General features: G+C 34.5%; 1 protein-coding gene across 9 annotated transcripts in view; it reads right to left on the bottom strand.

The window, feature by feature from the left end:
• Positions 1-3,801: 3,801 nt before the first annotated feature.
• The window catches only part of FAM184A (family with sequence similarity 184 member A), a 141,482-nt gene continuing 130,088 nt past the window's right edge, over positions 3,802-15,195 (bottom strand). For 6 of the 9 annotated variants that reach the window (XM_056818683.1, XM_007484493.2, XM_001379737.4 and 3 more), the window contains 4 exons: positions 14,539-14,656; positions 12,594-12,698; positions 5,960-6,162; positions 3,802-4,158 (listed from right to left, as the gene is read on the bottom strand). In XM_056818683.1, the coding sequence (XP_056674661.1) occupies positions 4,077-4,158; positions 5,960-6,162; positions 12,594-12,698; positions 14,539-14,656 (508 nt within the window). In that variant the 3' untranslated portion in view covers positions 3,802-4,076. Of the gene's footprint in view, positions 4,159-4,752; positions 6,163-12,593; positions 12,699-14,538; positions 14,657-15,195 lie in introns of all 9 variants that reach the window. The other 3 variants (XR_462902.2, XR_008916653.1, XM_007484494.2) reach the window with 3 other exon arrangements.

Raw genomic sequence — 15,195 nt, forward strand, 5'->3', positions numbered from 1 at the left:
CCTTGTTTTTACATCATTTTTAATATCCCCATTCTCCCCAGCAAGCCCTCCTTTGTATTAAATTTTTTAAAAAGTTTAGCAAAACCAACTGTCACAATGACCTTGTCTATTAGCTCTTGCAACATTCCTCTCCTACAATCCCTGCCTTTCACCAACCTGAGAATGTATATCATCAGTCAGAAGCCCAGGCAAGGAGGCAGCCAGAAACACCTGTGCTAGTGCAGGCATATGCTAGCAACCCAAGAGATGGTCAGAGTTGTGTATCGTGTCTCCTAGGCTCTTTGGCTGGGGGTAGCATAGGAGAGCGCTTTCAGTAAGACCACTTTGGTCAAAAAGCAACATGGAATGGGAATGACCAGTGAAGTGTGGAAGCACTCCAACCAGAACAAGCCAGGCATTCAGGGGTCACAAGGTTGCTAACATTTTGTCCTGAGAATCTAGAAAGGGCCTTGAAAACCTAGTTCTCTGAACTTCCAAGGATCCAGGAAGGCCCAACTATGGGAGGAAGCATTTATTGCAGGTGACCTTTGTTAAGAACAAGCAAAATTAACCAGTTCTACCACAAATATAGCGGAAGGAAGAGTCTGCAGCTGTCATTAAGCCCCAATTCAGAAACCAAACCTAGAGAGATGAGTGAGCCCCTTCATAAGCAAACACAAAGAAAAAAATTGATTTCCCACAAAGATGAAACAAATGGAAGAAATGAAGCAAGAACATTAAAAATCTGTATCAAATTGATTACCATATTAGGGAAGAGGGAGGGAGGGTGGGTGGGAAGGAGGAGGGAGGGAATTTGGAACTCAATATTTTAAAAAAGAATATTAAAAATTATTTTTACATGTAATTGGAGAAATTTTTTTTCAAATAAAGAGAAAAAAATGAAATAAAAAGTTCTAGAGGAAAGAACTAGGAGGGGGAAAAAAAGGCTTACAAGAGAAAGTGGTAAACCTTCCTCACATAATGGACTCACTTGAACTAGACTAGACCAAACAGAAATTAATGACGATATGAGACAGTAAGGGTTAGAATAAAAAGAAAGAAAAAAAGACATAAAATATGATATAAAAATAACAGGACCAAATCAAAGAGAAATAATTTAAGAATCACTTGACTCTCAAAACTAAGATTACAATTTTTTTAAAAATTAAAAACCCTTACCTTCTGTCGTAGAATAAATATGGTATGTTTGTTCTAAGGTAGAAGAGTGGTAAGGGCTAGGCAGTGGGGGTTAAGTGACTTGCCCAGGGTCACACACAGCTAGGAAGTGTCTGAGGGCAGATCTGAACCTAGGACCTCTTGTCTCTGGGCCTGGCTCTCAATCCACTGAGCCACCTAGCTGCCCCTTGAACTAGGATTTTTTAAAAAAGCCTAAACACATATAGGATTTTAAGAAATGGCAAATGAAAATTGTCTAGATATATTAGAATGAGGGAGGGCAAAGTAAAGACTGAAAGAACCTATAGAATGGAAGAATGCCTATCTGTTGGGGTTTGGATGGGCAAATTGTGGTATATTATGAAGATATGACTTCAGAGAATGCTGAGGGGGGGGTGTTGTATGAATTCATGCAGAGTAGAATGAGCTGAACTAGGAAAACAATTTATACAAGGACAACCTCATAAAGAAAAACAACTGTGAAAGATTTAAGAACTTTGGTCAATGAACAACCATGTTTCTAGAGAACCTATGATTACCCACCTCTTGAGAGAGAAGCAACTGATTGAAGGTGCAGAAAAAATATATACATTTTTGACATCATCATTGTATTCATATTTTGCTTGCCTGTGCTTATTTATATGTTGTTATTTTTTTCTTTCAGTTGTTGATTTAGGAAAGGGAGGCTTGGTGAAGAAGAAAGTGGTTCATTAGTGGTGATGCCAAAGAAAAGAAAACTGGTGAAATCTTTGAAAAAATGTGGAGTAGAGAATGGTTGGAATAGCAAAGGGAAGCCAAAGATGGGAATGTCAATTTTGAGAATAATATGGAATTTATTATGAACATTGAAAAAACAGGGGATACATAAATATAATGAAATAGTACTATGCTCTAAGAAATATTGGATATAAAGAAGCATAGGCTTAAATGAACTAATGCAAAGTGAGCAAACCATACCCCCCCCCCCAGCATACACATGTACTACAAAGTAAATGTAAACAAACATCACAAAACAAAGATTAATGCTTTGAAAATACAAAGAACTAGCTCATCCTCACAAAAAAGATAAAAACACCATCCCAACTCCCAACTCAGGGTGGGGAATCTATAGACACTTCTTAGTTTTGTGACTATGGGCAAGTCTCAACCTCTGATGGTCTGATAAAAGGATCCACCAGATAAGAAAATGGCAAACCACTCTAGTTTCTTAGACAAGAAAACCCTATGGATAGCTATGGTCCATTGGGTCATGAAGAGTCAGGCCCAAGAATAATAAATATTACCACTGTACACATTGTCTCAGTTTTCTTTCAAAGTATGTATTGGTTTTGCTGACTGACTTCTCCTATAGAGAGCCATTTAACTAAGAATTTTTTTAAAAAAAGAAATAGGAGAAAGAGGTTGAAGGGGGAAATTTGGGGTATATAAAGAACAAAATATATCAATAAAAATTTAGGTTAAAATCAGGCAATATGAAGTGGAGAATCATGGTTTTGTCTGCAATCCTATTTTTGTTTTTAGCTGAATATACTGAAATGCTTTTTTCCTTAGCATTTGAATTTTTTAAAAAAATTAGAAGAAAAGGAAGCATTTGGAGGATGGTTATATGGAAGAAGGATGATTTATGCTTAGTACTAGACAGAAGTAAATGGATGGAATTTGCAAAGACAGATTTCAGCTGTCTATAATGAAAAAAATTCCAAATAATTAGAATGCCACATTGGAATGGTCAATGCTTTGAAAGGATCTTCAAGAATTGTTAATAGGTGGTAGGAAGAATTCCTACTTGGCTGTGGGTTGGACTAGAGACTGCTGAAGTCCCTGAAACTCTGAGGTTCTTTGATTCTGTGAAATCATTCACCAGGAGTCAATTAGGCACTGTGAATTCTTGAATTTTCAAGCCACTAGTCTGCTAAGCTGCATAAAAGGATTGAAGAGCCTTATGAGCCCACATACTTATGGGACTGAAAAATTTCATGTTTTTATAATAGCAACAAATATTAATTTCCTCCTCCATGCTGAACACTGTGCTAGATGTTGCAGAATAACATTTTGGTACTCATAGCCTTTTAATGAACAACTAATGATCTTTTAAGACACATGAAAAGAGAATCGCCTGTCCCAGTATTCTGCATATGATGTTGTAAAGATAGAACATTTGTCCCTAAATAGTAAATGCAACATGGAATATAATTGATCAAGGGCCAAAGAGAGATTTTTTTTTTTTGTTAAAGTGAAACTCAAACCCAAAATATTCCAATAGTATTCCAGTTAGATTTTTCTCAAAGTTCACTGTCTATAATGAAAAAAATTCCAAATAATTTTATTAATATTAATTATTAATATTAATATTAAGAATTCTAATATCTGTCATTTTCCTTTGGTGTTTATGTTAAGAATAAAAAAGCCAAATTGTTTTTAAAAAGCAGTTTTTGAAGGTCAGTTCTGTGGAAGGAAGGAAATTTAATATGTTACACATGATGATGAAATAAATACGATCATAAATTTCCTTAACTGGATTTTGGCATAGTGATTAGAGTCAAATATTTTGATACATTATATCATGTAAAACTTTTGGAAAAAATCTAATCTGAAATATTAAAATATATAAAAAACAAATTACTCAAAATAAATGAATTACTAGGCTTGTTCTAACAAAATTTATTATGCAGTAATTACAAAGGTTAAAGACTCTTCCATTTAAAATAAAAATAACATATATAATTACACACATAATATAGTACCTTGTAGAGTGATTTCAACAAATATCACAGGAAATACAGTATATTTTCAAATTGGAGAGACAAATACTTTCTCATTCACAGTGTCTGACATTATAGGAAAGCCTGTTTACATAATAATTTTTAATAAAGTCATGCTCTTATTAACAGTCCACACAATGCTGTATCAAAATAATTCTCTTAGAATGTGAAGTACCGGGCAAACCATTCCTGACGTTGGGGATCTGGAGAAGCCACTGGTGAAGCTTCACTCTGAGGAGGACTAATTCATAAAAAGAAAGAAATTAAATACATTAAGCTCTTATACCAAAGTGAATCAAGACAAAGGACAATAATATACAATCAAACTGATTCTTCATATCAAAAGCTATGTTTTGAGCATTTTACAGTCCATCTGGCGAAATCCACTCCACTGGAGTATATCAGCAGCTCAGATGAGAGTAATTAAAGAGCCAAAGCATAAGAATAAGAATAAATATCTTGAGAAAATAAGATGTCAAGTTTTTTATTTAAAAAATCTGGGAAGAGCTATAGAGAAGGATAGAGAATAAGGATTCTCTTTTAGCATCCATTTCCCACTTATAGATATGTACATATATACATATATGTGGTAACATATAAGATTTTCTAAAGAATTTACTTAAAGACTTCATCTAGTAAATGAATCAAAGTATGCTATTATTATTATTTTATAGTTTCATGTAATCTTAAAAAAAAAGCCAGTGTGTTTTAAACCAGCTTACTTTCTACTCAAAAATTCTACAATTATTATTATGATAGGTAGGAAAAATGATTAAGAAACTTAATACTAATTAAAGGTTTAGGGAGCTATTTGATAAAATAAAAGAATCCCTACCGTCATTTGGGAAAATTATAAGTCACGCAACAATATGTAATGGAAACTCCAGTAGTCATATTCCATGAACTCATGCACATGCATCTTACTGATTCCTGAACATACTCATTCACAGGGAAAAATAAGCAACACAAAATATTTAACAGAATATACTTTATTAACATGATTTTTAAAAATTCATGATTTTTTTCTCTTCTTTCTTAAAGAGCCTATCACTAAGATTAATTATTCACTTCAAACTAGGTTAAATATCTACTCTGGTAGTCTACTATTATTCAGTGACACTGAAAAGATTTGCTAACAAAAGGGGTCAAAAAATGAAACGGAACAATAGTCTTATCATTTAAGCAAACGGAAAACTCTGGCAGTGCATATGCATTTAAATTATCTATGAACTAAAAACTTTAATTTCCTTCATAATTTACTGATTTGTAAAACATAAAATCAACAACTATATGGACAATTTATTTTTCTTTAGTCATCTGAGTGATGGTATTTTATTCTGAGTAGTTAAATACTACATTAATTTTTCAAGTTTGTATGTTTCCTATTTTGGCAATAAACAAACTAATAAACTACTGAAATTCAATATATGTAAGGACAACAGAAAAAGAAAGTATTCTCATAACACAGAAAATAGCATCAAATTAAAAAACTGGTATAAATCAAAACAAATTTAAAATTTTGCAACAAAAACAAACTATTAAAAGGCAATTGATAAAAACAGATTTCACAGAAAAAACTGGAAGCTCAAAAATTACTTTAAACCATTTTTTGTAAGACTTTAAGGAAGTTAATTTATAACTTAAAAGTCATTTAAAGGGGAGCAGCTAGGTGGCTCAGTGGATTGAGAGTCAGGTCTAAAGAAGGAAGTCCTGGGTTTAAATCTGGTCTCAGGCACTTCCTAGATGTGTCACCCTGTGTAAATCACTTAATCCCCACTGCCTAGCCCTAACTGTTCTGCCTAGGAACCAAAACACAGTATTGATTCTAAGATGGAAGGTAAGAGTTTGGAAAAAAAAGTTATTAGGAAAAAATAATTTAAACAGGGAAAAAGGAGTACTCTAGTAATGAGGCCACAAACATATCATAAAATATAATTTCACAGAAATATTGGTACTGAACTATTCTCATGCTAGTGAATTTCTGTTATTAAAAAGGCAAGTTTCTTAGGATAAAAAAAAATCACTGGTGAGGCAATGCTCACCTCAAAAACGTCTTGGGCTCTTTGGAAGGCATGACTGTCTGTGGAAGTGGTTTGCTGTTGTTGAACTCAATATCATGGATGGGTGAATTAGGAATGGGATCCAGGCGGTTAGGATGTCCATTGCCCACTCCAATAGGTTCCAGAGCACTTAGATTGGGAACACTCACAAACCTGTTTGTTGATTTGTCATTCTTCTTCTTTTGCTGCATTAAAAATAATACATGTGAGGAAAATCCCCATATCAGGACATTAAAAAAAAAAGGGAATATTAGAAGAAACTTTTCATGGGAGTGACAGACTAATGTGACCCAAAATGCAGTTTGGGTAATTCTTGAAAGCTTTCTATAATAATCTGTTTGGAATCCTCATAGTCAGAAAGGAAATATTATAAATTGGAAAAAATTATAAAGAGAATTAATGGGAGAAGAAGGCATAATTCTGGGGGGGAAAAGGTTCATGGGAAGTAAAAAATGAAAACAAGAGAACTGCAGATAACATTATGCTAAAGAGCACTGACTAAATAAACACCATAAGAAAGGAAAATTAGGCATAACATTGAAAAGAATGGAGTCCAGGACGTTTAGTAAGTTTTCAACAGAAAGAAGTCTTTGGTTCAAAACAACAACAACAACAACAACAAAAACCCCACCAAACAACAACAAAAACATCAAGAAAATGCTTCAATCCATCTGCTTTCATATAGATTCATCATAAGGCTCATGAAAAATGGTTTTGACCACAGCACCCACATTATTCCAAAGGGATACATTTAATTGGGAAAAACTAACAAAAATCAAGACAAGGAGCTGAGTAATAAAAATGATCATGCTTTCAAATTTAGAGCAGAGTATTCATCAAGACAGGCAATTAAATCTGCCTAATTAGATTTAATTTACTAATTAATAGATAATGACATGAATTTGTACAAAACATTAAAAAAAAACCCTGCAGGCCTTAGAATTCACAGTCAATTTATATTTGTTTCATTCTTCATCCCACAGGAATCTTTGGAATTGTCAGTGATAAAAATGAGAGCTTAGTTCACAGACCCTGAGTATCTATCAATATGAAAATAATGTAATGCTAAAATCACTAATGATTTCCTAAGCAAGCCCTAAATTACTCTAAAGATGGGCTTCAGTCATATCTCCCTTCTCCAGCTTATATGACATCTGTAGTTTTTACTTGGTGCTATTTTTCCAGTGTATTTTCCATTCATCCATCCATCTATGGCAGCTAGACAGATGGCTTCATGGGTATCGCACTAGGCTGGGCATCAGAAAAAACTGAGTTCAAATGTGGCCTCAGACACTCAGAAATCATGTGACCCTGGGAAAGTCACTTCACCTCTGCCTTAATCCTTAGAGAAGAAAATGGTGAAATACTCCTGCATCCTTGCCAAGAAAAGCCCAAACAGGGTCAAGAAGAATCAGATATAACTGAATGACTGAACAACAACATACATCTGCCTGTCTATCAGTCTGTGTCTAAGTATCTAAGTATCTATCTATCTATCTATCTATCTATCTATCTATCTATCTATCTATCTATCTATCTATCTATCCATCTATCTCACTGCATCTCTCCAGTCAATATTATTTAGGGGAATGGCCTATATTTGGATTGACAGTGATTTTTCACTTCCATCAATAGAAACAATGAGGATTATTTTGTTATTTTGTAGTTAGCAATAAGAATATACAGCAAAAGGTTACAGTCAATTATGTTAAAGAAAGATTACAATAAATACAACCTAGTGAATGGTCCCTGACAATATGGCATAGTAAAATACTGGTAATTTCATGTTAAAATGAGATTTCCAAATTAACTAGTTAGGCAAAGAGTGTTTTAAAATATATGTTATTAGTAAATGCAAGTATCTATGGTTTTTCTTTCATGTAGTAATTAGTTTCCAACACTATAACCATCTTTCTCTATAGTTGACACTGAAATTATCTAAGCTTAGGAAACATACTATTGTGAGATTTAAAATGGTTGATGTCTTAAACTGTAGTGATTAAAATACTGGAAGATATAAATTGTGATAGATATAAGAGAGGGTGAGTAAATTTGACCACAGAAAATATGTTTCACTACAGTATCTTGGTTTTTAAATCAAATATAAGGTGGTCGCCAGGGAAATATTCCCAATTATTCAAATACCCAAGTCAACTGGGTTTTATAGAGATTTTTAATTAATAATATAATGAGGAATTAGAGAAAGGGAGAAAGAGTAGGAAAGGAATAATTATGAAGGGCCTCAAGCCAATATGGCCTAGACCTGAGTCTTAAGAGAGAGAATCAGTCAGTCAGTCTTTTAACACTCACCACAAGGTCTGCCTAAACAAGGATTCTAGTGACACCAGGCCAGCTCCATCTCAGCTGACTTCACCAGAGAGCCTTCCAACCAGAGACTGTTCCAAAAGGCCTCTCTCCAGAGCCTCCAGAGGGACAGAGTCCCCTTAGAGGAGCTCCAGTGAGACCTCCTTAGAGATTGTCCTCCAAGAGCTTCCCTTCTCCAGAGCCTCTCTCAAGAGATTCTTCCCAAGCGATCCTCATCAGAGATCCTCCAAAAGGAATTCCTCCAAAAGGATCTCCCCTCAAGAGATTCTGCTTTTTCTTATATAGGGGGTTTTCTCCCATGTCACCTCCCCTAAGTCCCTACATCTACCAATCACTGTAGACGCTTTCCAAAGGACTGCCCATCTAAATTCCTGCTAAGTCGACCAATCTCCTCAGTAAGTCTGAATCAGAAAAAATGCTGCTGTGTCGACCAATCTCCTCAGTAAGTCTGAACAAGAGAAAACACAGCTGAGTCAGCTAATCTCATCAAGAGAAAACTTGCCCGACCTTTTTCGGTACCTAGCATCCCATTGTATCAATTCTAAAAACAGGCCTGGCTCAAAGAACTCCTTGCCCCACCATAAGCTTGGATCCAAGTACTTTCTTTGTTTAGCAAGGAGTTTTCTCTCCTAAAGCAGTCTTAAGTACGGTTGGAGTAGAGGTCCTCCCATTTCTGATCCTGGCGAGTTCTCACATCAAATGTTTCTCAGTAGGGAATTTGTTCCAATTAAGAATTCCCCGATGGGGAAATTTTTAACATTCACAAGTCTGAGAGATTTCAAGATTTACACTATTCAGCAAAATACAAGTAGAATATCTTCATTTGTTATTAAAGTAAAAACTCTTTTCAGTGTTAAAACTAGTTACTATTAGGAACAATAGCAAATTAAAAACTTGATGGAGACATAAGTCCTGAATTTCCCTTCTTTAATCACCAAGTGGCATAATAGAAACTTTAAAATATATCTCTTTGTACTTAGGTTGCTGAAATCACTAAAATAAGTATTGAAGTGATAAATTTGTTCTCAGTGAAATTAATTATGAAATATAGAATCCCATCCCAAGAAAATCTACTTTCCTCATTTTATACCTTTATTCTGAAGACTTACCTCAATTTAGGAATTCCCAAGGGCTAAATTTTTAGTGAACTTAATTTATGAAATATCAAAATGTGAATTTTGGGATAATTTATCTTACAAAAAAGAATGATGTAGGAATGAATTTCTGTTTCCTAATGTACTGCAAAATGAGGACCTTGTTCATGCAAAATTAATACAGGCTTCTTTCTGGTGGAGAGCCTGAAGGAAATCTGGCCAAACCCACTGCTGGGCTACAAAGTTAAAATTTTAATAAAATCTGAAAATGCTACTAGCTATATGAATGGTTCACAATCGTTTTGCATATCCTATTTTTGTGGTTAAAAATCTTTCAAGGATGATGTCGCAAAATTACTATGAATTTGGCATAATTTTAAATGAATTTGTACTTTGTTACAATAACATCTATGTATGATTGAAAAATAGTACTATGTATATGGAAAGAGATATTTAGTCTATAGCAGGCATGCTTCATTTAATTGTATGGTCCTTTAATGAGATGGACTGTAAGCTAACCCTGCAGCAAGAGTACTTAGCTTACAGGCTGTGGACCACTGAACTACATACAGTATTTGTACTATTATTCACACAAGATAATAATGTAAATAGTTTTTTCCTTGAATTTTTTGGCCCTTTTATCTCCACATGCTTTATTACTATGCAAATACTATTTACAGTTGACAAACATTTTGGCATTCAACAACTGTTAACTATTTACTGAGCATGGGGCACTATAACTAGTACTGTAGATGTAGCATGATTCTCTGTATTGTGAACTTTAAATTACTCCACCCTACTTAGATCTTACTTTATGGTGAAGGTAAAGTTGTAATCTCCTGGTTGAACAATGAAGGTACTTAGCTCTTACTTTATAGTGAAGCTAGAACTTTAAGCTAAGTCTATTTTTAGATCTTACTACAAAAAGGTGTTAACTATAAAGGATAAATTAATCACAAAAAGGTTAAGTAACTAACAAAAGGTAAACTTAACAAAGAAGTGTTAAGTAACTCAAAAGATATAATCTAATCAAAGAAGATGAGAACTAAAGGATGGGCAGTCATGGAGAAAAGCCTCTGATATGATTGGTAGTCATGAAAATTTAGGAGGGGACACAAGAGTGAAAAGTATATATATTTTTCATCACTTCCTTTCTCCAGGGCCTTTGGCGTTGGAGAGGTGGCTGGTGGCAGCGTGCTGGGCCTTTTGGCATCTTGGTGTGGCTATAGCTATTGTCCAGTTCAGTGGTGTTTCTGGCTGAGTTTTTCCTCCTTTACTTTCCAAACTTTATCCTCTTAGAAGCCTCTAATCTCCTTTAGAGACCTAGTGGTGGAGATCTTGAACTCCCCCTGGCACAGGCCAGGAGGGAGAAATTCTATACCCTCTTCCTTCTTTCTCCTTAAATCCTTCCCTCTATGTTAATTAAACTTACCATAAATTTCCAGACTGACTTGGGTATTTTATTTGGGATTTTTCCCTGGTGACCAATTAATCTAGATTTTAAGTCACAACCCTAAAATTATCTTTATAGTCTGTGTGGTCTTTGTCAACTTCATTTCCTTTTGAGGTTATTCTATATGACTAAAGAACAATTGAGCTAAGGATAGAAATACATATACAAGGGGACAGCTGGGTGGCTCAGTGGATTGAGAGCCAGACCCAGAGTCAGGGGAGGTCCTGGGTTCAAATTTGACCTCAGATATTTCCTAGCTGTGTGACCTTGGGCAAGTCACTTTACCCCATTTGTTTAGCCCTTCCTGTTCTTCTACCTTGGAACCAATACACAGTACTGATTCTAAGATGGAAGGTAAGGGTTTAAAAAAAACAAACATTCGTGTCTAATCTCCAGCAAAACCCCATAAAGTGAGTGCTGAGGGAAGAGTCTGAAAACTTTATTTAAATCCACTGCTGAAAACTTATGTCCACCACAGAATACATGTTCTCTCATGCTTTATTGGAGGCTTTAGGTTATGAAGAATTGAGAAGTATTTGGAATTTAGAAGTGCCCTGTTAACTCCATCAGAAAATCATAACTTACTTCAAGGACCCATACTAGCTACATCATGGGTAGTCCTCCTACTGCAGATCACAACACCTTTATAACTTAGTAAATTCTGAGAGCTGCTGTGAATGAAAAAATTAATCATTCTGTGGCCAATCTCTGGATAATCCTTTTCAAACTTAACAAGGCTGATCCTGAGACAACAGGTATGCAATCCTTCAATGAATTCACATTGAAACCTTTCAGTTTAGTTATAGGTGATAGAGTTTATGGCCCTCTGGCATAGTCTTAGAGAACCCAATGTTGCTCCTTATGCCACAATGGAACACTGGGAGTAGAATTATGATGTACTAGTTTAGTAGAAAACACAATATGAACAGGTATGGAAAATGTTAAGAGATTATCTCCAGGAGTTTCTTTTCTGAGATAGGAACAACAAAATAAGTGTCCAGAAAGCTTATTGATTCTTAAACCTTAATGTAGAAATATCAGTTATTAGTTTATCTTCAAAGCCTTTTGGGAGGGCAGCTAGGTGGTGCAGTGGATAGAGTGCCAGGTCTGAAGACTCATCTTCTTGAGTTCAAATCTGGTTCAAGGCACTAACTAGCTCTGTGATCTTGAGCAAGTCACTTAGCCCTCTTCATCTCAGTTCCACATTTGTGAAATGAGCTGGTGCAAAAAATGGCAAACCAATCCAGTATCTTTGCCACAAAATCCCAAATGGGTTTGTGAAGAGCCACATATGGCTGAAATGACTCAACAAAAACTATCTCATTGTGGTTTGAGAAAACTCAATTCTCAAAAGTTTATTAGTGGAGTGTAGGCTCCGGCAGGTTTCACCATAATGAAAAATCTCTTGAGTATGGTCTGGATGACTGATTCTGCTAGGGACCAATCTAAGTAAGTACAAAGGCTTTAATTAGCAGGTTGGTGAATAAGTAGTGAATTTTCCTTGTCTGTGGAAACTCATGATTCAATACTACTACTTAATGGACTAATGCTGATATTAGATTTTGAAACTGGTAATAAGCAAAAATGCATAGGTTTGGTTTTATATTATTTGAAAGGTTAAAAATATGAGATTGGTGCTTTTGGGAGAAAGTTTAATTTGATTAATATTACTTAAAAGTATCCTTCCATTTATCAGTCAAGTTTATGCCACACATTCCTTCTTAAGAGTATTTAAAGAACATACCTTCATAAGTGGGTTAATAACACCAACATTAGGATTTGCATTAAACACTTTATTGAAGTTAGTTTCTCGATTGACTAATTCCAGTTGATAAAATTTATTATCATCCTAGGAACAAGAAATATTGCATTTTAGAATACTTTCAAAAGAGGAACTTAAATATCTAAGTGTCTTAAAAATGTAAAAATATAACAAATATCAATGATTTTCAATTTAAAAGTAAAGCCATCTATAAACGTAAGCATTTTATTCATTATTTTCTAGGGAGAGTCAGTTAGCAGTGAGCAAGAGAGCCAATCGTGCCTAATTAAACATATCATTGCTGTTCCCCAATCCATGAATCTTTTTTTCAGTTATTCAATAAAATTTCCCAATGGATTAAAAATAATTATTCTTACTTGGACCTAGTCCTGTTCCATTGGTTGGACTGAATAGTTTCTGGTAGCCCTTTATACCTACGGTAAATTCTCAAGTTTACCCAGTTATGGTTCTACTAAATCATAGTTAGATGATCTCAGCTCCTCTCCTTGCTTCCAGTCTATAAATTCCTTCCAAAAGTGGCCATACAATTTCTTCTTGAATACATCTGATAATGTGAAACTTTATAATCTACAAAATAATATGTTTGGAACAGACATCCTCTTTACTATCCTCTCCACTCCTGATTCCCTCCCTCATTTAAAGAGACAGCTCACTTCACTTTCTAACAGCCTGAATTGTTAGGAAATGCTTTCATTATGATACTGTGTAATTGTTTAAGACCTATCTGACTCTTTGTGACCCCATCTGGGGTTTTCTTGGCAAAGATACTGGAGCAGAGTCTTCTTCAGCTCATTTTACAGATGAAGAACCAAGGCAATTTTAGGCTTAAGCAAATTTTCCAGAGTCACATAGCTAGTAAGTGTCTGAGGCTAGACTTGAACTCAGGCAGAAGAGTTTTTCTGACTTCAGGCCTGGCACTCTATCCACTGTACCACTTACCTGCCATATATACTTTGTTATATTGAGCAGAATTATGCTTCCATATTTCTCAGTTCTCTCCTTCGGCGACTACACAAAATAAATTTACTGACATAATTTCATATCAGACAGATAATACTCTTCCTTATAAACTCCATGAAGGGAGGTAATATGTATTATCTAAACTTTGCACTTATCCTCTTTGTAGAGATTATATTTATGAGCTCTGCATTCTGTAGGTGCTTCATAAATGGTCTGAATTGAAAATTTTGTTGGTAAAGCAAAAGTGCTCCATAAATCATTGCTGGGCTCAGCTCTTTCTAAATGTTGTCTAATTATTCTCATATGGTGGTTAATTTCTTATATGCCCAGCAAAGAAGATCAGTAAGAAAATTAGTGAATTCTATTTCCATTGCAAATGAAAACTGTGTTAGCTTAAAAAACAGTATCTGGAGGAAGCTAGGTGGCTTCATGGATAGAGAACTATGCCTGGATATGGAGGCCCTGGTTCAAATCTGACCTCAGATATTTCCTAGCTTTGTAACCGTTGGGTAAATCACTTGATCCCAATTGCCTAGCCCTTACTGGTCTTCTGCCTTGGAACTGATATTCAGTATCAATTCTAAGACAGAAGGTTAAGAGTTTAAAAAAATGTGATTTATGTTGTGTCAATACATAAAATTTTGTATAATTTCCCTTTGCAAAATTTCAAACATTATGAAATTCATTGCCCTTAAGCATTAATTCTTGCTGACTGAAAGCAAAACATTATTTAAAACAACTAGTTAGCTTTAACAATTGAATTATATACAAGAAGCTAATTCATAAACATTATTTGCTGTATAAGTTATGGTTTTTAGCCCCATCATATGTTATAAGCACTCACTTTCAACAGAAGATTAAGGTTGGTAAGGGCATTTTATTAGATATGTGCATTGAGTTTCATTTATATCACATTTCAACTTAAAAGGAACACAGAATATCTTACAATTAGTTTCTTTATGACTTGATCTCTCTCTACAAGCAAGGTTTTCAAGTCTGCAATCATCTGTAAATCTTCGGGTCTTGAATCTCTCTTCATATATTTTTCTTCCATGTCTTCTAATCTTTTTATGAAAACATTAATGTCTTTAGTTTACTGATGACACAAGTAAGAGTTCCCTTGCAATATCAACATTTTCAAAAAAGTGTAACTGGATAATAATAGGAAATATTTATTTTCCTCAAAAACTTGAGCTTAATATTTTTATTTAATTAGGCATAACATAATCTGAGTTAAAAAAAGCAACATCAATTTCATCAAAATATTTAGCTTAAAATTTTTGTAATGTAATGAGCAGTATTAACAATCATTTTAAATAACACCAAAGCAATTAGGTAGTTATATTGTATGTGACTGGCCTAACAAACATGGGTTTGATATCTTAGAAGAAAGCTTTTAGAGATTACTACTTTAAAAACTATTAATTATATAAGAATTGGTAAAAGGCAGCATGATAGGGGATAGAAAATTGGCTTCTGTAGACAGGAATTTCAAGTCCTGTTTCTGTACACTTATTAGCTGTGTGACTCTGAAACAATTGATTTTCAACATAGTCACCAAAGCAACTTTCTAAGACTATATAAGTTGCATCACAGCTGCCTA

The sequence above is a fragment of the Monodelphis domestica genome, chromosome 2 (genome assembly GCF_027887165.1).
Source record: "Monodelphis domestica isolate mMonDom1 chromosome 2, mMonDom1.pri, whole genome shotgun sequence".
NCBI lineage: Eukaryota > Metazoa > Chordata > Mammalia > Didelphimorphia > Didelphidae > Monodelphis > Monodelphis domestica.